Below are 26970 nucleotides of genomic sequence, written 5' to 3' on the forward strand. Positions count from 1 at the left end.
AGTTGGTAAAGAATCTGTCTGCAGTGCAGGATAAATGGGTTCAGTCACTGGGTCAGAAAGATCCCCTGGAGAAGGAAATGGCAATCCCATGGGTCCCAAGAATGGGACACAACTTAGCAGATAAACTACTACTACTACTAAATGGCTTCCCTGGTGGCTCAGACAGTAAAGTGTCTGCATGCAATGCGGGAGACCGGGGTTTGATCCCTGGGTCGGGAAGATCCCTGGAGAAGGAAATGGCAACCCACTCCAGTATCATGCCTGGAGAATCCCATGGACAGAGGAGCCTGGTAGGCTACAGTCCACGGGGTCGCAAAGAGTCAGACACAACTGAGCGATTTCACTTTCACTTTCACTACTACTAAATAGCAGGGAGGGAACACAGCTACACCCATCAACAGCAAATCAGACTAAAGATTTACTGAGCATGGCCCCACCCATCAGAACAGGACCCAGTTTCCCCCTCAGTCAATCTCTCCCATCAGGAAGCTTCCATAAGCCTCTTATCCTTCTCCTTCAGAGGGCAGACAGACTGAAAATCACAATCACAGAAAACTAACCAATCTAATCACATAGACCATAGCCTTGTCTAAGTCAATGAAACTATGAGCCATGTTGTGAAGGGCCATGCAAGACAGATGGGTCGTGGTGGAGAGTTCTGACAAAATGTGGTCCACTGGAGAAGGGAATGGCAAACCACTTCAGTATTCTTTCCTTGAGAACCCCAAGAACAGTATGAAAAGGCAAAAAGATAGGGCACTAAAAGATGAACTCCCCAGGTCGGTAGGTAACCAATATGCTATTGGGGGTCAGTGGAGAAATAACTCCAGAAAGAATGAAGGGATGGAGCCAAAGTAAAAGCAACACCCAGTTGTGGATGTGACTGGTGACAGAAGCAAGGTCTGATGGTGTAAAGAGCAATATTGCATAGGAACCTGGCATGTTAGGTCCATGAATCAAGGTGAATTGGAAGTGGTCAACAGGAGATGGTAAGAGTGAATGTCGACATTCTAGGAATCAGCGAACTAAAATGGACTGGAATGGGTGAATTTAACTCAGATGACCATTATATACTACTGTGGGTTAGAATCCTTTAGAAGATATGGAGTAGCCATCATAGTCAACAAAAGAGTCCGAAACGCAGTTCTTGGATGCAATCTCAAAAACGGCAGAATGATCTCGGTTCATTGCCAAGGCAAACCATTCAATATCACGTTAATCCAAGTCTATGCCCCAACCAGTAACACTGAAGAAGCTGAAGTTAAACTGTTCTATGAAGACCTAAAATACCTCCTAGAACTAACACGCAAAAAATTGTCCTTTTCATTATAGGGGACTGAAATGCAAAAGTAGGAAGTCAAGAATCCCTGGTGTAACAGGCAAATTTGGCCTTGGAGTACAGAAGGAAGCAGGGCAAAGACTAATACAGTTTTGCCAAGAGAACGCACTGGTCAGAGCAAACACCCTCTTCCAACAACACAAGAGAAGACTCTACACATGGACATCACCAGATGGTCAACACTGAAATCATATTGATTATATTCTTTGCAGCTAAAGATGGAAAAGCTCTATACAGTCAGCAAAAATCAAGACCAGGAGCTGTCTGTGACTCAGATCATGAACTCCTTATTGTCAAATTCAGACTTAAATTGAAGAAAGTGGGAAAAACCATTAGACATTCAGCTATGACTTAAATCAAATCCATTATGATTATACAGTGAAAGTGGGAAATAGATTTAAGGGACTAGATCTGATAGAGAGAGTGCCTAGTGAACTATGGGTGGAGGTTCATTACACTGTACAGGAGACAGGGAGTAAGACCATCCCCAAGGGGAAAAAAATGCAATAAGCAAAAAGGCTATCTGAGGAGGCCTTACAAATAGCTGTGAAAAGAAGAGAAACCAAAAGCAAAGGAGAGAAGGAAAGATACCCATTTAAATGCAGAGTTCCAACTAATAGCAAGGAGAGATAAGAAAGCCTTGCTCAGAGAACAATGCAAAAAAAAAAAAAAAAAAAAAAAAAAAAAAAATAGAGGAAAAAAATAGAATGGGAAAGACTAGAGATCTCTTCAAGAAAATTAGAGATACCAAGGGAACATTTCATGCAAAGATGGGCTTAATAAAGGACAGAAATGGTATGGATCTAACAGAAGCAGAAGATATTAAGAAAAAGTGGCAAGAATACACAGAGATCTTCACGACCCAGATTATCATAATGGTGTGATCACTCACCTGGATCCAGACATCCTGAAATGTGAAGTCAAGTGGGCCTTAGGAAGCAGCACTACAAACAAAGCTAGTGGAGGTGATGGAATTCCAATTGAGCTATTGCAAATCCTAAAAGATGATGCTGTGAAAGTGCTGCACTCAATAAGTTGGCAAATTTGGAAAACTCAGCAGTGGCCACAGGACTGGAAAAGGTCACATTTCATTCCTATCCCAAAGAAAATGTCAAAGAATGCTCAAAGTATTGTACAATTGCACTCATCTCACACATTAGTAAAGTAATGTTAAAAATTCTACAAGCCAGGCTTCAACATGAAGCCTCTGAAATTCCAGATGTTCAAGCTAGTTTTAGAAAAGGCAGAGGAACCAGAGATCAAATTGCCAATATCCATTTGATTGTCTAAAAAGCAAGAGATTTCAAGAAATACATGTATTTCTGCTTTATTGACTATTTCAAAGCCTTTGATTGTATGGATCACCACAAACTCCAGAAACTCCTGTAAGAGATGGGAATACCAGACCACTTGACCTGCCCCTTGAGAAATTTGTATGCAGGTGAGGAAGCAACAGAACTGGACATGGAACAACAGACTGGCTCAAAATAGGATAAGGAGTACATCAAGGCTGTATATTGTCACCATGCTTATTTGAATTATATGCAGAGTGCATCATGAGAAATTCTGGACTGGAGGAAGCACAAGCTGGAATCAAGATTGCCAGGAGAAATATCAATAACCTCAGATATGCAGATGACACCACCCTTATGGCAGAAAGTGAAGAATTAAAGAGCCTCTTGATGAAAGTGACTGAGGAGAAAGAAAAAGTTGGTTTATAACTCAACATTCAGAAAACTAAGATAATGCCATTTTGTCCCATCACTTCATGCCCAATAGATGGGGAAACAATGGAAACAATGACACACTTTCTTTTTTGAGGCTCCAAATCACTGAAAATTGTGACTGGAGCTATGAAATTAAAAGACGCTTGCTCCTTGGAAGAAAAGTTATGACCAAACTAGACAACATATTAAAAAGCAGAGACATTACTTTGTCAACAAAGTTCCGTCTAGTAAAAGGTATGGTTTTTCCTGTGGTCATGTATGGGTGTGAGAGTTGGACTACAAAGAAAGCTGAGCACCAAAGAATTGATACTTTTGACCTGTGGTATTGGAGAAGACTCTTGAGAGTCACTTGGACAGCACAGAGATCCAACCAGTCCATCCTAAAATAAATAAGTCCTGAATATTCATTGGAAGGACTGTTGCTGAAGCTGAAACTCCAATACTTTGGCCACCTGATACTATGAACTGACTCACTGGAAAAGACCCTGATGTTGGGAAAGATTAAAGGCAAGAGGAGAAGGGGACGACAGAGGACAAGATAGTTTGATGGCATCACTCACTCAATGGACATGCGTTTGAGTGAACTCCAGGAATTGTTGATGTTTAGGGAGGCCTGGCCTGCTGCAGTCCATGGGGTCGCCAAGAGTCGGACACAACTGAGTGACTGAACGTAACTGAAGCCAGAGAAGTTATCTAATCATCTCATCCTTTCCCACTCTATTCTCCTTTTGCCTCAGCTTTTCCCAGCATCAGGGTCTTTTCCAATGAGTCATTTTTTCACATTAGGTGGCCAAAGTATTGAAGCTTGACTTTCAGCATCGGTCATTTTAATAAATATTCAGGGTAGATTTCTTTGTGACCTCATGGATTGTATGGACCATGGAATTCTCCAGGCCAGAATACTATAGTGGGTATGTTTTCCCTTCTCCAGGGGATCACCCCAACCCAGGGATGGAACCCATGTCTCCCACATTGCAGGCAGATTCTTTACCAGCTGAGTCATGAAGGAAGTCCAGGAATACTGGCACAGGTAGCCTATCCCTTCTCCAATGTATCTTCCTGACCCAGGAATCGAACTGAGGTCTCCTGAATTGTAGGTGGATTCTTTACCAACTGAGTTATCAGGGAAGTCCACCTTCCCATTATGAGCCAGGGGTCTTCTGATGCAACAAATCATACATTTGGATATGCATACTAGCACCCTGCCAGAAAGGAGAAGGGTTATTTATGAGATTGAGTCTCAACAACTCTTGAAGTCTTTAATGTATGTAGAGAGGTATAGACATATATGGTGTGTATATATAATGTATAAAATGTGAACAATTTTCTCTAAACTCTATTTATAGTTGGTCCTAAAAGATGATGCTGTGAAAGTGCTGCACTCAATATGTCAGCAATTTGGAAATCTCAGCAGTGGCCACAGGACTGGAAAAGGTCAGTTTTCATTCCAATCCCAAAGAAAGGCAATGCCAAAGAATGCTCAAACTACTGCACAATTGCACTCATCTCACATGCTAGTAAAGTAATGCTCAAAATTCTCCAAGCTAGGCTTCAGCAATACGTGAATGGTGAACTTCCAAATGTTCAAGCTGGTTTTAAAGAAAAGGTAGAGCAACCAGAGATCAAATTGCCAGTATCTGTTGGATTGTCAAAAAAGCAAGAGAGTTCCAGAAAAACATCTATTTCTGCTTTATTGGCTATGTCAAAGCCTTTGCCTACATGGATCACAATACACTGTGGAAAATTCTGAAAGAGATGGGGATACCGGACCACCTGACCTGCCTATTGAGAAACCTATATGCAGGTCAGGAAGCAACAGTTAGACTTGGACATGGAACAACAGATTGGTTCCAAACAGGAAAAGGAGTATGTCACGGCTGTATATTGTCACCCTGCTTATTTAACTTATATGCAGAGTACATCGTGAGAAATGCTGGGCTGGAGGAAGCACGAGCTGGAATCAAGACTGCTGTGAGAAATATCAATAATGTCAGAGATGCAGATGACACCACCCTTATGGCAGAAAGTGAAGAACTAAAGAGCCTTTTGATGAAAGTGAAAGAAGAGAGTGAAAAAGTTGGCTTAAAGCTCAACCTTCAGAAAACTAAGATCATGGCATCCAGTCCCGTCACTTCATGGGAAATAGATGGGGAAACAGTGGAAACAGTGGCTGACTCTATTTTTCAGGGCTCCAAAATCACTGCAGATGGTGACTGCAGCCATGAAATTAAAAAACACTTACTCCTTAGAAGGAGTAAGTGACCAACCTAGACAGCATATTAAAAAGCAGAGACATTACTTTGTTAACAAAGGTCCATTTAGTCAAGGCTATGGTTTTCCCAGGGGTCATGTGTGGATGTGAGAGTTGGACTATAAAGAAAGCTGAGCACAGAAGAATTGATGCTTTTGACCTGTGGTGTTGGAGAATACCCTTGAGAGTCCCTTGGACTGCAAGGAGGTCCAACCAGTCCATCCTAAATGAGATCAGTCCTGGGTTTTCATTGGAAGGACTGATATTGAAGCTGAAACTCCAATAATTTGGCCACCTGATGAAAAGAGCTGACTCATCTGAAAAGACCCTCATGCTGGGGAAGACTGAAGGCAGGAGGAGAAGGGGACGACAAAGGATGAGATGGATGGATGGCATCACCGACTCGATCGAGATGAGTTTGGGTAGACTCCAGGAGTTGGTTTTGGACAGGAAGCCTGGCATGCTGTGGTTCGTGGTGTCACAAAGTGTTGAACACGACTGAGCGTCTGAACTGAACTGACTTGACCTTAAACATACTATCAATAAATATTACCACCTAATGTCAATATAATTTTTGGAGTTTGAAACTGGACCTAATCTATTTCTATAATTTGACAGTAATAAGAAAATATTTTGATAATGGAATAAAGATATATGATATTGAACCAAGCTGGAAAAGTCATGCCCATATACCTGGATGGAACATATTGTGTGAGATCACATGGAGGTTCTTCATAGGAGTTCCAGAATGGAGAAGTAACTTCATAATGTGTGCTAAAGATTTTCTATAATTAATGTGAGCTTACATCAATCTACCAAATCACAAGATTATAGCTATAACAATAGGGTGTGAAACAAATCACAGAGTGAATGACAACTGCAATATACTTACATCAGTGTATATTTAATATGGATTAGTTTAAAGGTAGTGATCAGCATATAAATGATATGAACTATATTTGTAAAATGTTACTTTGATGGACTCAGTGCAGTCGCTCAGTCGTGTCTGACTCTTTGCAACCCCATGAACAGCAGCACGCCAGGCTTCCCTGTCAATCACCAACTGCCGGAGTCCACCCAAACCCACGTCCATTGAATCGGTGATGCCATCCAACCATCTCATCCTCTGTCGTTCCCTTCTCATCCTGCCCTCAATCTTTCCCAGCATCAGGGTCTTTTCATATGAGTCAGCTCTTCGCATGAGGTGGCCAAAGTATTGGAGTTTCAGATTCAGTATCAGTTCTTCCAATGAACACCCAGGACTGATCTCCTCTAGGATGGACTGGTTGGATCTCCTTGAAGTCCAACAGACTCTCAAGAGTCTTCTCCAACACCACAGTTCAAAAGTATCAATTCTTTGGCCCTCAGCTTTCTTTATAGTCCAACTCTCACATCTATACATGACCCCTGGGAAAATCATAGCCTTGACTAGATGGACCTTTGTTGACAATGTAATGTCTCTGCTTTTTAATAAGCTGTCTAGGTTGGTCATAACTTTTCTTCCAAGAAGTAAGTGTCTTAATTTCATGTTGCAATCACCATCTGCAATGATTTTGGAGCCCAAAAATAAAGTCATCCACTGTTTCCCCATCTATTTCCCATGAAATGACGGGACTGGATGCCATGATCTTAGTTTTCTGAAGGTTGAGCTTTAAGCCAACTTTTTCACTCTCTTCTTTCACTTTCATCAAAAGGCTCTTTAGTTCTTCACTTTCTGCCATAAGGGTGGTGTCATCTGCATCTCTGACATTATTGATATTTCTCCCAGCAATCTTGATTCCAGCTCGTGGTGCCTCCAGCCCAACATTTCTCATGATGTACACAGCATATAAGTTAAATAAGCAGGGTGACAATATACAGCCTTAACGTACTCCTTTTCCTATTTGAAACCAGTCTGTTGTTCCATGTCCAGTTCTAACTGCTGCTTCCTAAACTGCATAAAGGTTTCTCAAGAAGCAGGTTAGGTGGTCTGGTATTCCCATCTCTTTCAGAATTTTCCACAGTTTATTGTGATCCACACAGTCAAAGGCTTTGGCATAGTCAATAAAGCATAAATTGATGTATTTCTGGTACTCTCTTACTTTTTTGATGATCCAACGGATGTTGGCAATTTGATCTCTGGTTCCCCTGCCTTTTCTAAAACCAGCTTGAACATCTGGAAGTTCACAGTTCACATATTGCTGAAGCCTAGCTTGGAGAATTTTGAGAATTTCTTTACTAGCATGTGAGATGAGTACAATTGTGTGGTAGTTTGAGCATTCTTTGGCATTGCCTTCCTTTGGGATTGGAATGAAAACTGACCTTTTCCAGTCCTGTGGCCACTGCTGAGTTTTCCAAATTTGCTGGCATATTGAGTGCAGCACTTTTGCAGCATCATTTTTCAGGATTTGAAATAGCTCAACTGGAATTCTGTCACCTTCACTAGCTTTGTTTGTAGTGCTGCTTCCTAATGCCCACTTGACTTCAAATTCCAGGAAGTCTGGCTCTAGGTGAGTGATCACACCATTGTGATTATCTGGGTTGTGAAGATCTTTTTTGTACAGTTCTTCTGTGTATTCTTGCCACCTTTTCTTAATATCTTCTGCTTCTGTTAGATCAATACCATTTCTGTCCTTTGTCAAGCCCATCTTTGCATGAAATGTCCCCTTGGTATATCTAATTTTCTTGAAGGGATCTCTAGTCTTTCCCATTCTATTATTTTCCTCCATCTCTTTGCACTGATCACAGAGAAAGGCTTTCTTATCTCTCCTTGCTATTCTTTGGAACTCTGCATTCAAATGGGTATATCTTTCATTTTCTCCTTTGCTTTCATTCCTCTTCTTTTCACAGCTATTTGTAAGGCTTCCTCAGATAGCCTTTTGCTTTTTTGTATTTCTTTTTCTTGGGGATGGTCTTAATCCCTGTCTCCTGTACAATGTCATGAACCTCTGTCCATAGTTCATCAGGCACTCTGTCTATCAGATCTAGTCCCTTAAATCTATTTCTCACTTCCATTTTATAGTCATAAGGGATTTGATTTAGGTCATACCTGAATGGTCTAGTGGTTTACCCTACTTTCTTAAATTTAAGTCTGAATTTGACAATAAGTAGTTCATGATCTGAGCCACAGTCAACTCCCAGTCTTGTTCTTGATGGACTAGTAATGTTTTTTTTTTTTTTTTTTTTACACAAAAAGCAAACCATTTACTACCTACTAGGTAACTTTATTGAAAGTATCTTGCATTCATGACGGATGCTTTCTGGGTTATGCCACACATTTTAACATTAAAGGTTAAATTATTTTCTACATGCAAGTAGTGTGAATAGTTTTTCCCAATTGGGATCGCTGATTATAAAAAGATGACACACCATATAGGCTATCTTTTTTAACTGAAAAGCTAGCAAACTATTATATCTCCTCCCAAACCAGAAACTGAGTAGTAACTGAGCCTTCAAAGCTGAGAGGATTAAGAACCCAATAATAAGCCCTCAGAGCCAATTAAGGAAGCCCTGCTACAAACAGGCTAATGAATACCAGGAGTAGTTACTCCTCCAGGGAAGATTGAAGACACTCTGACAACCCCACTCAAAGCATTTATCTCAAGTCGCCTTTTTCCAGTTTCCAGTTGAATAAAGATAATACATTGTTAAATTCTATTTCAGAAGGTTTTTTGCAAGTTGCTTTTACAATGCCAACTTTAAAAGTCACTGAACTAAAATTAAGTGGACAATAAACTAGGCAGAAATTGCTTTACAAAAAGGGAAAGCCCAAAATGCCACTTTCTATAGGGAACCCACAGTTCAATTTTATTCAGAGCAAAGAAAAGAAACTTTCAATCATACTAGAAGAAACTGGGCCGTAAGTTTGGGAACTGTACTGAAACTACACATGCAATGAGGACAACATTCTGCTAATACAATTGACTTGCTGCTGCATTTGTTGACTGTTTTTCTAATATTAACAATTATAAACACAGCAGTGCAACTAGTATTTGGAATAATCCTTACAGTGTTACAGCGTTAGACACGAAATTTCACTTCTCCTCACACCACTGGTTCTCTTTGCGTACCTGGGCTTCCTCTTCTTCAGTAAAATCATTTTTGATATTGAATGTCTTTCGAATCTCCTCAGGAGTTTTCCCCTTGATCATATAAGCAACAGTCTTGCAGGTAACATCAAGCAAACCTTTCATGTCTAAGTAGTTTGCTGCCAATATAAGCTCAAAGAGTGTCCCTTGGTCAACTTTCAAGAATTCTTGATCCCAAACAGGTATATCATCTGTTCGTTTTTCTTTGTTCTCATCATCCTCAGGAGGAGGAGGATCATCCTTGTGGTGGGTGCACCACTGAATGACCTTTTTTAATATTGCTGCATTAACATTTGGCAAGGGGACTGGATCATCATCTCCTTCATCATCCATTCCCAAATCTTCCAACATAGTCTTGATGGTCACAGACTGTTTTGCAATTTCAACATCAACTTCGAATATCTCTCCATCAGAGCTCTGCAACTTAATTGAAGGCATGGTATTAGGTCTCACAGAGAGAGAAGGCCGGAGGCTGAAGTGAGCAGGGAGGCGTCGTCAAACAGCAAAACCTAAACGCGGAGAACAAGGCCAATATAACCTGATGGACTAGTAATGTTTTATTCTAGGATACACAAACACTAGTAATGGAAATGGAGCATTTTCTTCTTTAGTTGCTTAGCATCAAGATATCGACATTTAATCTTTGTAGCTTTATTCAGTACTAAAAATACACTATGGTTATAAACCAACTTCTCTCAACAATTTTTTCATTGCCTTTTTTACATCTTTATTCCTTAAACTGTAGATGATAGGATTCAGCATGGGAATGATAATGGTGTAAAATGTTGACACGATCATGTCATGGTTTGAATCATAGCTGGAAGTTGGCCTCATATATGTGAAGAGGATAGTTCCATGATAAATACTCACTCCAGTTAGGTGAGAGCCACATGTAGAAAAGACTTTCCTTCTCCCTTCAGCAGAACGCATCCTCAGAATGGCCAACAGAATTAAACCATAGGAGATCAGGACAATCAGGACAGTGACTATCTCAATAGAGCCCACTAAATAGAAGAATAGAAGCTGGTTTGTGTGAGTGTCAGAGCAAGAAATAGCCAGGAGGGGAGGGATGTCACAGAAGACATGTCTGATTTCATTGGAGGCACAGAAGGAGAGGCTGAAAGTAGCCACGGTGTGTACAGAAGCATGCAAGATGCCACCAACACAGGAAGCAATGATGAGTGGCACATAGACCCTGGGCGCCATGCTGACTGAATACCGGAGGGGGGTGTAGATGGCCACATAGCGATCATACGCCATTGCAGCCAAGAGGAAGCACTCTGTGGTCCCAAAAGTAACAAAGAGAAGCATTTGTACTGCACATCCAAGGTAGGAAATGGTTTTATTTTCTGACAGGAAATTAATCAACATTTTTGGAGTGACCACTGAAGAATAGCAGGCATCCAGGAATGATAAGACACTGAGAAAATAGTACATTGGGTTTTGGATCCGGGAATCCACAACAACCAACATAACCAGTCCCAAATTTCCTACCAGCGTAAAAAGATAGATTGCCAGAAAAAGCAAAAATAGGTAGACTTGCACCTCTAAATCATCCGTAAAGCCCGTCAGTATAAACATGTTTAATTCAGTCACATTTTTCATCTGGATTCTGTATGAATTTAAATCTGATGGGAGCTGTACCATTTTAGTTTTTCTCTATAAGTTCTAAAGGCAGTATTTTGTGAAAATAGAGTCCAGCCGACTATATCTTCCTATCTTTCTTATCAGAATCTAATGATTTCCTTTGTAGTCATGGAATGGTCTTCAAATGAATACATTTTGCAGTTAATAAAAGAAGTTATTACATTCAATTGTTGACTAGATTCATCATGTTAAAAATATCAAGTCAATTTAAGTGGTTTATTTTCCAGTTTATTTTTTGTTATATTCTTTACTACCTGTGTTCATATTACATAGCTTTAAAATAAACAAATATAAATAACCATAGGACTATTCCAATCATGAAATATTATAGTGGAAAGCACACAATTAAATACTAGCTTTGCTATAAGGTGCATTAAGTGTCTTTTTATGTTCACAAATGTAAAAATGGAAGTAATCACACAAGGTTGAGTTTGATTTCAATAAGAAAACAATATAAAATTATTTAATATTAAATATTTCCAGATAAGTAAGAAATGACATAAATGAAACTTTTTGTGCAGAGCTGTTCGTTTAAACAAAATCATTTTATATCCTTTTTTTCTGGCAATTATATTGTCCCATTCATTTCCATTCAAGAATAGTGGTAAACTGAACAGCGGACAGTATTTTGGAGATTATATAGCCATTTTGCAAAGAATAACAATATGAATGCTAATTTTTTTTCTAAAAATAGGTGTCATTAAGGTGTTCATGTTGGCCTCTGCAGCTTATCATACTATTACTGATTTTCAAATTTCATTTTAGTAGCAATGTGAGGTATTTCTATAGTCATATACTATTGTCTCTGGAAAGTTCTTGGATATATTTTTGAGATATATTTCTGTCAAAAACAAATCTTTTAATATATTATAGTTATTTATGGGGTTTCTGAAATATTTGTGAAATTAATGTCACCTGATCATAGACAAAAAATAGTTTTTTTAGAAATTTTTTGCTAAGAGAATAAAATCACTCTATTTGCCACAAAATTGTGTTTGATTTATTTTTTTCCCCTGTATCACACTGTTTCTCATTTGGTTGTATATGAATAGAGGGAAGTACATATACAAATAGAGGGTACAAGTACAAGTTTTGTATTGTATTTGTATTGTATGGTATTGTACAAGTACAAACACAAATGTACAAAAATATACATATATATTTCTAAAGTTAAAGAGTCAATCACATTTGAACTGAAATTTCAGTTAATTACTGAAACACAATTAATTATTGGATTCATCACATTCAATCAGTTCAGTTCAGTTGCTCAGTCATGTCTGACTCTTTGTGTCTGCATGGACTGCAGCATGCTAGGCCTCCCTGTTCATCACATTAAAGGGCAGATTTTTGGCAAGTTAACTTTTATTTTTCCTTCAGCATGTTGTAATTAAGAAGCATTAAAAAGTAATGGAAAATCAGCCATAAACAGGGTAAGGCTGAATTCAATGACTTATAAGAAAATTATACTTATGATGTTAAACATACTACATTTTTATTGCATTTAGATGCCACACATCAAGAAGAGAATAAATAAAAATCTTTAACTTGCTGTTAGAAGAAAACCATGTCTTTATTTTCCAAGAAACGTTTCCATGGATCCATTTAGAGGCTATTTCTAATGCAAAGAATAAATAGCTTGATAAGTTTAAGTTTAAGGACTTGCCTGGTGGCTCAGTGGTAAATAATCTGCCAACCAATGCAGGAGACACAAGTTTGATCCCTGGGTCTGCAAGATCCCCTGGAGAAGGAAATGGCAACCCACTTCCATATTCTTGCCTGGGATATTCCATGGACAGAAAAGCCTGGCAGACTACAGTTCATGGGTTGCAAAAGAGCTGGACACAAATTAGGAACTAAACAACAAAGACGTGTGAGTTTACAACACCAAAAAATGTTCATTTGATTCTTAGAAAAGTCTAGAGTAAAAAGAATTATAATAATAATAAGTTCTGATTTCTGTATAAACCCATACAACTTACATAATAATTATAAGAACACAAAGAGACAAAAATAATATAGTATCATTAAGTTTGAATTGTTATATTAAGAAAATTGTTGCTGTTCAGTCACTGAGTGTTATCTGACTCTACTACCCCATGGACTGCAGCATGGCAGGCCTCCCTGCCACAGTTCAAAAGCATCAACTCAGCCCTCAGGGTTTCCTTCCTAGCTCAGATGGTAAAGAATCTGCCTGCAGTGCAGGAGACCAGGGTTCCATCCCTGGGTGGGGAAGATCCCCTGCAGAAGAATATGGCAACCCACTCCACTATCCCTGCCTGGAAAGTCCCATGAACAGAGGAACCTGGTGGGCTGCAGTCCAGGGGGTCGCAGAGAGTCAGGCGTGACTGAGCGACTAACAGTAACAGCCTTCTTTATGGACTAAATCTTTCATCCTTACATAACTACTGGAAAGACCGCAGCTTTGACTCTATGAAGCTTTCTCCGCAAAGTGATGTCTCTGCTTTTTAATACGCTGTCTGAGTTTGTCATTGCCTTTGTTCCAAGAAGCAGACGTCTTCTAATTTCATGGCTGCAGTCACCATCCACAATGATTTTGGAGCCCAAGAAGAGAAAATCTGTCACTGCTTCCATTTTTTCCCCTTCTATTTGCCATGAAGTGATGGGACTGGATGCCATGATCTAAATTTTTTTAATGGTGAGTTTTAAGCCATCATAATAAAACTGTTTATAGAACATCAATTAATATACAAATATGTATTAATAAATTTGGGTGCTTCATCAAAATTACATTACTTTTTAAAATTTGTGTTCTCTTTTTCTCTCCAAACATATCTCCTTCTTTCTTTCTTTTCCTATTTCTTTCTCTCTCAAATCCATGAACTATATATAGAAATATTTACTATAGAGGGTAAGATAAAAAAAAAAACAGGAATAAAGCAGATAGAAATAAGCACAGAGAAAACAGGTACAGATGTGCAAACAAATTTTGAAGACTGAACCAGCATGTGGTCCTCTAATGAAGCCATCACAAGATGGTTCATGGATATGTACAGGAGAAATTCCAGTGACACTGCAATTCACTGCAATTCAAGATTTGTTTAACTGATATGCTTATAATAAGATAATTATGAGAAATTGAGAACTTTATTTGTAGTTAAAACCCTATACTAAAATCTCAGATTTAGTGCTTACTGACAGCATAAACTTGGGAGTTATTTCTGAACCACCAAAAAAAAAAAAAAAAGACAGAAAGAAAAACTAATTGACCATAATTTTCAGGAATATCTTGTTCTACTACCTGAATATGGTGTCATAGGAGGGAACATTTTTTAATCAGCTGCATTAAAATATGTTTTATTAGGTAAAATATTAAGCATTTGTGAATGATGCATATAAATTAAACATAACTTCCAAGCTTTATTTAACTCCAATAAAGTGAAAAAGTTTAAATCAAATTGAAAAATAACAGCATTAGGTAGGTCCCAGACAGAAACAAAAAGCTTATTTTAAAAATGATACACATATTTGCTATATGGCACTAGATAGATATCAAAATAGTATTCTATTGAAATTAAACCCAGTACATACCGATATTCTATAAGAAACTGCATTAAATGCATTAAAATGCATTTCACTCACTGAAATCTGTCTGTTCTGAAATTAGAATGGTGAATCATCTCCTCTAAAAACTAGCCCTTCCATAAATGTCCTTTGAAAATTAACGGTGTGCTTAAAATTAGAATTTATAAATGGCATTCTGTGAGCCAGTCTAAAAAAACAAAAGCATATAAAAAGCTTGGCTTATGAACTTTTTAAGCTCAGAAAAAGAAAAGGTAAGAATTAGTATTGCTTTTCAAAATAAAAAATATAGAATGTTAAGAAGAAAATGTGGCATGTCAATTTAAAATAATGATGTGTTTATTTAAATTCACCTGTTCCTCTGGCCAGTATAAATTTATAACAATCTTTGATGTCTCTGTTCTTACCTGCAGAGCTAAAAGATGAGTTTATTAAAGAAGGTATGCTTTATTCAAAATTATGTCCCATTAGAGAATTTATTTATTTCATTAAAGGGCACTGGAGTTGTGACAGAGAAAAAGTATGATGTTTAACTACTATGTCCAGTTTTTCAAACAGGCTTTTTTGTTAAGTGATATTTGAAAAAATTAGAACTGGTTGTGTTTATGTCTTACTATTTCACTTTAATGGGTGGGAACTAGAAATTGTAATTTTTTAGCAAAATATAATGAATCTAAAAGATGAAAACAAAATGTTTCCCAACACTCATGATAAAAAATGTAAAGTACTAGGTGTCCATGGAAGCAGTATCACTGATAGCAAGCTCAGTAGGAAGGAAAGTGAGGAGGGCAGCTACTATGTATGACTGAGTGGCTGCTAGGGGGTTAGGAACTGTATGCATATTACATAATGTAATCTACACAGCAACCTGCAAGCTATATAATTCAGCATCATCTTATATTAATAGATGAGAACACCAAGGCTCCACTAGACATATAACTTGACCAGGCTCATGCAGTTCCTAGGAGAACCAGGACTGAAGCCTAGATTTCTCTGATTTCAGAATCTGTACTATTTCTACATGATTGCATTGAAATTTCATTATAACTTGGCATAATTCAAGACATTTTACAACCTAGAAACTGTATGAGATAGAAACTTTGAATAGTTTAATTCTCTTTTTTTTAAGCAATTAAGTTTATTAAGCCAAGAAGTTAAAACACATACACACACATGCAAGTGACTTCTAGATCAATTAACTAGCTATAAAATACATTTAAAATTAGTTTGTATTCTTCTGTCAAAAATTTGTGATTCCAAAGTGTCATATACCCAATCGTTGCTTAATAGTTAATTTTTCTTCATTTAATAATTTTCTTAAAATTTAAATGTAACCCCTTAATTGTTCTGCCCCTGTACAGAACATTATTTTTCATCAAGGAAATCAATGAAAATTTCTAATTTACAATTCTATTGACCAAAATATATATGGAATCCTTCTTATTTTCTTTGCTATGTTTCCTGAAAGGAGTATATTAGATTTTTAATAAAACTTTGATTTAACTCAAATCTTCTCTCTTGAATACAAATATTAAGACACTTATTCCAGTTTCAAATTCAAAGGTATATTTTCTAAAATGTATTGCAAGTTACGAAAACACTTTCCTCTTACCTGTGGAAATGAACTCTTCACTCAAGATACTCTGTGAATATTATGTATTTATATTCTTATACTCCACCATCATTTCAAGTTCTTCTTAAAGTCTACAGTGAAGTCTCTAGAGGAAAGCACTCTATTTTCTGGGACAGAAGTTTCAAGATGAAATTTTTTCTTGTAAACAAGTGGATGTTTCTGGATAATGAACTACCTGATGAGAATGATTACATCAGCATACTTTAATTTAAAAAATCCCTCAGTGGGAAAAAAAAAAAAAAACCCTACCAGTATAGGACTATTCTAAGCTCTGATCCTAAATAGCTATATGCTATTAAGTTGATCCCCTGGAGAAGGAAATGGTAACCCACTCCAGAATTCTCGCCTGGGAAATCCCATGGACAGAGGAGCCTGACATGCTACCATCCATGGAGTCACAAAAGAATTGGACAACACTTGGGACTAAATGACAATAACAAATGAGGCTGATAACCACAATTCTGCAAAATCCACTTGTCTCTTTCTGGAAATAAAGCCTTTCTAATTCTCTAATCCCTTCCCTAAAACATGAAGATAATGAAATCATAACATGACAAAATTTATAATTCTCTGTTGTTGTTCAGTGGCCAGGTCATGTCCGAGATTCTTTGTGACCACGTGGACTGCAGCACGTCAGGCCTCCCTGTTCCTCAACATCTCCCAGAGTTTTCCCAAGTTCATGCCCACTGCACTGGTGATGCCATCCAGACATCTCATCCTGACACTCTCTTCTGCCTTCAATCTTTCCCACGTCAGGACTTTTCCAATGAGTTGGCTGAACCAAAATACTGGAGCATCAACTTCAGCATCAGTCCTTCCAACGAGTACTCAGAGTTGATTTCCCTTAAGACTGACTGGTTTGATCTCCCTCAGAATTCTCAGCACCACGGTTTAAGGGCATCAAGTCTTTGGCATTCTGCCTTTTTTAAAACCCAACTCTCACAACTGTACGTGGCCACTAGGACGACCATACCCTTGACTATACAGACCTTTGTCAACAGAGTAGTGTCTCTTCTTAAAGAAGGATAACTATATATATATATATTTTTTTTTTTGATAAATTTTAAAATACTACACTTCTAAGTGATACAAGATAGAGTTCATTAACAGTTGGATAAGAGTGGACGTCCCTGGTGCCTCAGTGGTAAAGAATCCCCCTGCCAACGCGGGGGACATGGGCTTGCTCCCCGATCTGGGAAGATTGCACTCGACTCAGAGGACCTACGCCCGTGTCCGCGTCCACAGCTCCCGAGCCTGTGCTCTGCTCCACCACCTGGGCTCAGCCCCGGGGGTGGGACGACCCCGAGGAGAAGGGAACGGCTACCCACCCCATCCTCGTGCTTGGAGAACTCCATGAGCAGAGGAGGCTGGCAAGCCACAGTCCATGCGGTCACAAAGAGCCACTCGCACGCTCACTTTCTGCCGCGACAAGAGAAGCCCGCGCCCCGCGCCTGGAGGGCGGCCGCCGCTCAGCCAGTTAGGGCGAAGCCCCTGCAGCGACGCCCACCCGGATCCGGCACAGCGAGAGTTAACAAGCACAGTTCTATAAAAAAGTTTAATAAGAATGACAAGACGTGAACACATAGATAGGAAGGGCTGAAGGAGAGATGCGACAGCACACAGGTAACTATAACATTCTGTGTGACAGAGCATTAGAACGTGAGAGAAACGGAAGCGAGAAAGGTCAAATATTTTATAGGGTTATATATCTGTGGAATGCAAAGATCCCACTTCCTAAAACCGACTAGTGACACTTTGTGCATAAGTAATTTGTGGCAAATACACAGATACCAAAGTTCTAAATTAAGAGATTACAAGCTAGTAAAAAGGAATGTTGGTTTTAAAATCTGAATGTAAATAGAAGAAAAAAAAAAAAAATACTGACAGGTAGCCCAACTGTGAAGAGAGGATCCATCAATCAAATGCAACTCTAAATTGATCTGTATACAGATTTAATACAACTCCAAGTAAAATTAAACAAGTCTTTTGGAGAAATAGATCTTCTGACTCTACAATTTACATGAAAAAGCAAAGAATTCTGAGAAAGAATAGTAAAGTAGAAATAGTGAGATGTCAGTCGTTAGAAAAACCTAGAAAAGTGGAACAAAAACTTTCTTTTTATTCATATGTATGTTATATACTATTATATTGATTAGGCTGATCCTTAATTAGTAATTAGTAGTTAGAAAAAGTATATTATTAATATAATATACACTTTTTCTAACTACTCCTCCCTCTATGTTTAAATGAGTTGGACATTTTGAATATCCTAAGGAAATATATATATATATATATATTATAATATATATTATATTATAATATAAATATATAATACATTAATATTATATACATATACACACACACACACACATATATATAGATACTGCTCAGTCACTCAGTCGTGTCCAACTCTTTGTGACTCTATGGGTCCACCAGGTCCGTGGGACTTTCTAGGCAAGAATACTGGAGTAGGTTTTCATTTTCTCCTCTGGGAATCTTCTCAACCTTGATTTAAAACTCACATCTCCTGCATCTCCTGCACTGCAGAGATTATTTACCACTGAGCCACTGGTGAAACCTATATATATACATATATATATGTATACATATATACATATATTTATATATACATAGTGAAGCCTATATGTATATACATACATATACACACACATTTATGTTGAATTGGTGAAGTTAGCATTTTAAATTTCATGCCCAAATGATGTCTCATATGTTTCTATAATCTTATAATACTGTCATTTTCTAACTACTTTAACTTTCAGTAGGGGTCTCAAAGTGTCAGACACGACTGAGCAATTCAACTCAAGCCTAATTCATTATAGCTTCTACCTAGAGTTTCTTGAGCTCCATAGCTAGATAGATCTTACCTTACAAACTGGTGTCTACACTTTCAACACTGTGTGTTGCTATAATAGTACTTTCTGAGACCGACTTCTTACAGAAACTCCTCCCTTATTTCAAGTTTCCCTCCCCAATGTACAGATATTTTACATATATGCCCATTATAAATATTCTCCATCCAAGTGGTAATTTTTTTACATTTTATAAGCTCACACTGACACATCACAACCACTCAAAGTCCATTATTTACCTTTGGATTCAATCTTGGTGTTGTGTGTTCAATGAGTTTGAAAAACATATATAATGACATGAATCCATCATTATAGTCTTATATAGAATTGTTTTCAATGCCCTAAAATTCCTCTGTGCTCTATCTCTTTATCATCCTACTTCCAAACCTCTGGCAACCATTAATCATTTTATTCCGTGTGTTCTCTGGTTGCCATTGTTCTAGGTTTCGATTAATGTATCCTGAAGTTCACAGATTCTTTGTTTTGGCATATCTAGTTTAATGGTAAATTCATTAAAGATATTCTTCATTTTAGTTATAGCATTTTTGACTTCTAGCATTTCATTTTGGTTCTTTATTAGAGTTTTATCTAATGTTAAAAGATTATATGTATATATATAACATATATATATATATATTTGTATGCAATATATTTATATATCTGAATACAATCAACTTCTTGAAATATAGTTCTTGTGCTCAGTCATGCCTGAGCATGACTCTGTGATCCCAAGAACTGTGGCCCACCAGACTCCTTGTTCTATGGAATTTTCATGAGAAGAATGCTGGAGTGAGCTGCATTTTCCTCCTCCAGGGGATCTTCCTGACCCAGGAACCAAACCGGCATCTCCTGACTCTCCTGTATTTCAGGTGGATTTTTACCAGTGAGCCGCTGGAGAAGACCACCTTTGGGGACTAACTGAAGTATAAAGTTACATATATATTTAATACACTTCACTTAAAGTGTTTGGGGATGAGTATACCCATGAAAACATCACCACTATCAAGTCACAAGCAAATCCTTACCTCCTAAAGTTTCTTTTTTTTTTTCTTCTATTGCTGTTATAATTTTAATGTAAGATCTACCTTCTTAGCAATTTTGAGTATGCAAAAGTTTTGTTAATTATAGGCACTAAACTATATAATAGATTACCTGAACTTATTTAATTCAAACAGTTCAAACTTTTTATGTTTGACCATCAACTTCCAATGTCCCCCTTCCCCCAGTCCCTGGAAGCCACCATTCTACTCTTTGCTTCTATGAGATTGTCTATTTTAGATAATTCATATAAATGAGATCACCCAGTGTTTGTCTTTTTGTGTCTGATTTATTTCATTTAGCAAAAGTCCTCTACATCCATCCATATTATTGCAACGACAATATTTTCTCACTTATTAAGACTGAATAACATTTCATTGTATACATATGCACCAGATTTTTAAAATATATTTTTTCATGAAAGATACTTTAGTGGTTCTCATATCTTGACTGTTGGGAGTGATGCTACAAAGAACATGAGTGCAATATCTCACCAAGATTCTAATATCAATTAATTTGTGTAAATACCCAGAAATAATTGGTAGCTTACAAAGTAGGTTTTTTTTTTTTTTTTTTTAATGTTTTGAGGAACCTCTATACTTTTACAATGGCTATACCAATTTACATATGTATCATCAGTGCTTGAGGTGTTCTTTTTTCATATCTTTGTCAACACTTGTTGTTGTTTTTTTTTTTCTTCTTTAATAATAGCCTAACAGATATGAGGTGATATGCAATTGCACTTTAGATTTTCATTTGATAAAATTTATTTGCTACCCAGGGCAATAAAAGATCCAATGCAATGTTTATAAAATAACTTTGGTATTTTTTGAAGTAGAAAAAGCATAAATTTTGTGTGACACCACAGACAATATCAAACATCCAAAGAAACAGAATGCAAAAGTACAAAGCTGGAGTCATCACACATCCTGGTTTCAAAAATGTATTACAAAGCTACAGTACTTGAACAAAACAGTTTTGGTATAAAGACAGACATCTAGGCCAATGAAGCAGAATAAGGAGCTCACAAATCAATTCACACATATTTAGTCAACTGAATCTTCAACAAGGGTGTTAACAGTACATAGTGGGAAAAGTATACTGTTGGAAAAACTGGATATTCACATGCAAAAGAATGAAAATCAACCCTCATCTTAAACCATGAATAAAAGTCAACTTATGCTTAAACATAAGCCATGAAACTATAAAACTCTCAGAAGAAATAAAAGGGAAAAGCCTCATGACATTAAGTTTAGTGATGATTTCATGGATATGACACCATAAGGACAGGCAACAAGAGCGCAGTTAGGTAAGGTGAGCTCATCTCACTAAAGTTACGTGCAGCAAGTGACGGAATCCACCGGGTAAGAAGGCCTCCAGCAGAGGAGGAGAACATGTCTGCAGATCACTTAAACAGACTGTCCCCAAAGAAGACACAAACGGACAACAGGTTAGTGTGAAAAAATACTTAACACCACTAGTTATTAGGGAAACACAAATATAAAGCATTATTATAAGTTGGAGGCTGACTGACTTTATTTTTTCAGCAAATATTAGTGGGTCATGAATTATCCCAGGACCATTTTCTTTTTTATTGAGTGAGTCATCATGTTGCTATTTTGAACTAGATCATAATTGGAACATATTCCCCTTGGGAACTCTCCTTTGGTTTCAGCAACAGTTGAGGAGGTAGATATAAGCAGTTTGAATTAATTATACTCATAAGACATCAAAACTGCTTCTGCTGAGGTAAGAGAGATCTTCAGGGCATTTGCTGAGTATTTTAGGAGTTTGGACCTAACAAGATCAGAGATGCTGTGCAATCCTTTTATTAACAGTTGTTTCTATCACATAGGTGAATAAATACAACAAAGAAAATACAAAGGATTAAATTTAGGTTTATATTTGTTTGTTATTGTTGCCATATTTAGCTACAATTTTTGTAAGTGACTTTAATTGTGACTCACATTGTCTAGTTGATAATTCACTGGAACCACAGTAAACTATCTAAACAAGTATAATAATTTTTTAAAAATTGTTTTTGTTTTCAGAAAATTTCTTCACATTTTCACCACAGATCTTGAGACCGTTGAAAATCAAAGATTTTAGATATCTGAAAATAATAAATATGACTGATTATTTAGTAAATGAAAAAACACAATATAATGCTAAGTATCTCAGAAATACATTTAATGACTATAAGTTGCAATATCATTGTTTAATTCCATCATGGCCCACCATCTTAAAAATTTTGATTATTTCATTTGGATACACCTAATAAGGGTTAATAGAGTTAGAAAGAATTTGGAAATAGCACATAAAATGTTACAGTCTGAGAGGTTGCTACTCTGCAAGACCAACCTAATTTAGCATTATCTATTTAACAATATTTTGAAGATTCAGCTTTATTAATGTATTTTATATGACAGTATTTGTTCTGCATTGTAAAATCAATATTAATGTTTCATTCTATAGATAAGCAAATTATAAGAAATCATTTTACACACTTACTCAAAGTAACTAGATTGCTGATATCCTTTCCAGGTATCTGCACACGGATACACTAGGCCATGTTACTGTATGGGAGAAGGAAATTGATTTTAACCAATGATTTGGAGTTTTAAGCTAGTTTAATACGGAAACAACTAATAGGATTCGGTGGTAAACTAGCTGGTTTATCTCATGGACCTAGACGCGTGGATCTGCCCATGAGTGAGGAACACACGTATTTTCCCCTTTGAGTCTTCAGTGAGCGGCATGAACGCTTGACCCGCTGTCTTGTCACCATGTTCTGATCTACAACTGGGAAATCACGCTCTGGCAAAAAATAAATATGAAGACACAAATCACATTCCATTGGGTCACAAAGTTATTCACTCTTTTGGTAGGAAATGAATTGCAAGTTTTGAAAAATCTTTGCGTTTGTTCCATGAGGTATCAAGATGAAGAATGTCACTGAAGTAACATCCTTTTTACTGAAAGGCTTCACAGACAATCTTGAATTGCAAATCATCTTATTCTTCTTGTTTCTAGCAATTTACCTCTTCACGCTGATTGGAAATTTAGGACTGATTGTGTTAGTCATTGGGGATTGCCGGCTCCACAGCCCCATGTACTATTTTCTGAGTGTGCTTTCATCTGTGGATGCCTGCTATTCCTCAGTAGTTACCCCCAAAATGTTAGTAGATCTTATGTCAAAGAACAAAGCCATTTCCTTCCTTGAATGTGCAGCACAGATGTTTCTTGCTGTTACTTTTGGGACCACAGAATGCTTTATCTTGGCTGCAATGGCGTATGATCGCTATGTGGCCATCTACACCCCCCTCCGGTATTCAGGCAGCATGGGACCCAGAGTCTATGTGCCACTCACCATTGCTTCCTGTGTTGGTGGCGTCTCGCATGCTTCTGTACACACCGTGGCTACTTTCAGCCTCTCCTTCTGTGCCTCCAATGAAATCAGACATGTCTTCTGTGACATCCCTCCCCTCCTCGCTATTTCTTGCTCTGACACTCACACAAACCAGCTTCTGCTCTTCTACTTTGCAGGCTCTATTGAGATAGTCACTGTCCTGACTGTCCTGGTTTCCTATGGTTTCATTCTGTCGGCCATTCTGAGGATGCCATCTGCTGTAGGGAGAAGGAAAGTGTTTTCTACATGTGGTTCTCACTTAACTGGAGTGTCCATTATTCATGGTACAGTTCTCTTCATGTATGTGAGACCAAGTTCCAGCTATGCCTTGAACCATGACATGATCGTGTCACTGTTTTACAGTGTCGTGATTCCAATGCTGAATCCCACCATCTATAGTTTAAGGAACAAAGATGTAAAAGAGGCAATGAAAAAAGTGTTTGGGAAAAATTGGTTTATCAATAAAGTATATTTTCAGAGTAAACATTAAAAAATTGAGAGTGAGGTTATGTACATAATATCAAGAAGACATGATGAAATTTTTTTTAGTTTATTAATATATGTCTCTTCTTCCTGGATATTTTAATATAAACATCATAGCTAACCTTCTATCTATGTTATTTTTATATGCAGAAAAATTGTATCATGCATTTGCCCTTTAATATTACCCTATTGATAGAGGTGTCCACACACTCATACACACATGCACACACACCCATACACATTTGTATGTAAAAGCATGCTGATTGACATAACACAAACACACACAGGCACATGTAGATGTAACTTTAGCATAGTATGTATTCTTTTCTTCTTTCATTTTGGTATAATTTGAATGTATAGTTCCCAATATTCACAACTGTAATTAACATTATATCTGATGAGCTTGATCAAATGCTAATAATCAATAGCAAACCCATAGTTCATATGATCCCATACCATGGAGCCATTGGTATCTGAATTCATCTCAAAGCACCCTGATCTGTCCTTAGATTCATTCACTGGCAGCTATCTAATCCCAGTCTGTGGTCTGGGGACCATAGACAACACGTTCAGATCCCTGGTGCTAACTAGCATGCTTATTTGTAAGGATGCATTTCTTCCATTCTTGTTATTTCATTCAGAGCTGGAATGCTAAACAAATCTTTAATCTCTCACAGAAATAAAGTCTAGGTGTTGACATTTATCAAGATCACACATTAAAAAAAGACAAACACAATTCAGAGAGTAATGTATAACTGGCCTGCGTATTCAGCTCTTTCCACAACTGAGTCCCAAACCACTTTTATGGATTTGATTACAGGTCTGGTGCTGACTCAGATTTTAACTCTCTTTTCCTTGGACCATTTCAATTCTGATATGCCCCTGCATAAACCCCCACTCCTCATGCTCAGGCCCAAGAACCTCATTACGGAGGGGTCTCCCCTACATGCAGGTTTAATCCTTGTTTCCAATAGACCTCGTGTTCATTGCAAGGATATGTGTCCTTCAGAAATAACCTTAAGATGCAGTGTTCTCCTTTCCTGCTTTCACTCATTTGTATTTATTAACTTTTAATCACAATTTTGCACAAACTCATTCTCTTCTTAAAGGAGCATCCTTATTTTTAAATCCAAGACAAGCTTCTGAGATTTAGAGTCCAACCTAATGATACTTGCCTGAATTGGGGTTAAGTATAAATTATAATTCTAAAGTTCTTGTGCAGAACCCTCCTACCTGTATTACCTGTACTTGAAAGTGCCAGCAGCTCAGTTGTCTCTTTGCAACCCCATGGACTGTAGCCCACCAAGCTCCTCTGTCCATGGAATTCTCCAGGCAAGAATACTGGAATGGGTTGCCATTTCCTACTTCAGGGGATCTTCCCGACCCAGGGATCATACCTGGGTCTCCTGCATTGCAGGCTGGTTCTTCTTCACCATTTGAGCCATCAGGGAAGCCCTTATTATATTTATTCCTATATAAAAACTCTGCTCTTATTTCTCCTGTTTGGGATACTCTCCTCTGTGCTATTCATACAGTTTCTTCTACTAAATATCAAAACTAAACCATGCTCACTGATATTAGTTATACTTGCATATCCAAACTATGCAAATATGTTGTTGAATAATGTGTGTGTGTGTGTATGACTCAGCATTGAAGAGATTCTTAAACAGACATCAACATCACAAAAATAAATGTTAAGCTTTAAATTTTTAAGTTTTAAAGAAAAAGGAACACAAATGTAGGAAAAGTAAACTAGCTGTAAACAAGAGAAAACAGTACAATTATGCATCTTATAAATTTACAAATCATTGACGAGAAGTACATAGAATTATGGTTTCTCACATGGTGCAATGATAAAGAATCAACCTGCCAATGCAGGAGACAAAAGAGATGTGGGTTTGATCCCTGTGTCAGGAAGATTCCCTAGAGAAGAAAATGGCAACACAGTCCAGTATTTTTGCCTGAAAAGCCCATGAACAGAGAAATCTGGTGGGCTACAGTCAATGGGGTCCATCAAGCTTCTCTGTTCATGGAGTTGCAAGAGTCAGAAGTGATTTAGTGACTTTAGCAAGAACAACTAAAGTGATTTAGTGATTTAGCAACAACAACTAAAGACTTCAAGTTAATTATATCCATGAAAAATCCATTGCTATAACAGTCACATTCTGAAACACAGAGGGTTAAGATTTTAATTTATGTATATTGGTACATACTCTACATATATGTACACACACACAGTCTCATAGGCGTGGGATCTTTACCTTAAAATATGTGGTATCAACTTTTTTATCATATAATCGAAAGTGGCTGTGTTACTGTAGTTGCAATCACTAGTAGTATGATAATTATATATCTGACTAGCTTAAGCAAGCACAATCTGATCAACAGGAAAACCACAGCTCACCTGCCCCCGTATCATGTTCCATGGGATCACTGGTTCGGACTCCAGGGCTAAGCACTCTGCTCCAACCTCAGATCTCTGCACGGGCAGCAGTCTACTGCCAGTCTGTGGTTCAGAGACCTCACGCATGTGTTCAAATGTGTGTTGCTATTCTTACGTTCTTTGTGCCGGTGCATTTCTCTCCCTCTTATCATTTTTACCTATATAAGAAGAAGTATACAGATCATATGGGAAAGAAATACCAATTTAAGTGCAGAGTTCAAAGAATACCAAGGAGAGATAAGAAAGTGTTCCTCAGCTATCCGTGCAAAGAAATAGAGGAAAACAATGGAATAGGAAAGACTAGAGATCGCTTCTAGAAAATTAGAGATACTAATTCATGCAAAGATGAGCTCAATGGTATGGACCTAAAAGAAGCAGAAGATATTAAGAAGAGTTGGCAAGAATACACAGAAGAACCATACAAAAAAGATTTTCACAACCCAGATAATCACGATGGTGTGCTCACTCACCTAGAGCCAGACATCCTGGAATGTGAAGTCAAGGAGGCCTTAGGAGCATCACT

The 26970-nt window shown here is 37.5% G+C and overlaps 3 protein-coding genes across 3 annotated transcripts; 1 reads left to right on the top strand and 2 right to left on the bottom strand.

Moving 5' to 3' along the window:
• Window positions 1-8499: 8499 nt before the first annotated feature.
• LOC122450567 (S-phase kinase-associated protein 1-like) lies at window positions 8500-9919 on the bottom strand. The gene has a single exon (XM_043482926.1). The coding sequence runs from the start codon at window positions 9820-9822 to the stop codon at window positions 9331-9333; it is 492 nt and encodes a 163-aa protein (XP_043338861.1). The 5' UTR covers window positions 9823-9919; the 3' UTR covers window positions 8500-9330.
• Window positions 9920-10062: 143 nt separating this feature from the next.
• LOC122450568 (olfactory receptor 5T3-like) lies at window positions 10063-11079 on the bottom strand. Its single transcript, XM_043482927.1, has one exon. It carries the CDS (start codon window positions 11029-11031, stop codon window positions 10063-10065), a length of 969 nt encoding a protein of 322 aa, XP_043338862.1. The 5' UTR covers window positions 11032-11079.
• Window positions 11080-22935: 11856 nt separating this feature from the next.
• On the top strand, window positions 22936-24011 carry LOC122449360 (olfactory receptor 5T2-like). The gene has a single exon (XM_043480873.1). The coding sequence runs from the start codon at window positions 23055-23057 to the stop codon at window positions 24009-24011; it is 957 nt and encodes a 318-aa protein (XP_043336808.1). The 5' UTR covers window positions 22936-23054.
• The last annotated feature ends 2959 nt before the right edge of the window (window positions 24012-26970 follow it).

Source organism: Cervus canadensis, chromosome 11 (assembly GCF_019320065.1).
Source record: "Cervus canadensis isolate Bull #8, Minnesota chromosome 11, ASM1932006v1, whole genome shotgun sequence".
Lineage (NCBI taxonomy): Eukaryota > Metazoa > Chordata > Mammalia > Artiodactyla > Cervidae > Cervus > Cervus canadensis.

What these genes read in the sequence shown, in the direction of transcription:
- LOC122449360 (XM_043480873.1), top strand. Translation starts at nt 23,055, where the DNA reads ATGAAGAATGTCACTGAAGTAACATCCTTTTTACTGAAAGGCTTCACA.
- LOC122450567 (XM_043482926.1), bottom strand. Translation starts at nt 9,822, where the DNA reads ATGCCTTCAATTAAGTTGCAGAGCTCTGATGGAGAGATATTCGAAGTT.
- LOC122450568 (XM_043482927.1), bottom strand. Translation starts at nt 11,031, where the DNA reads ATGGTACAGCTCCCATCAGATTTAAATTCATACAGAATCCAGATGAAA.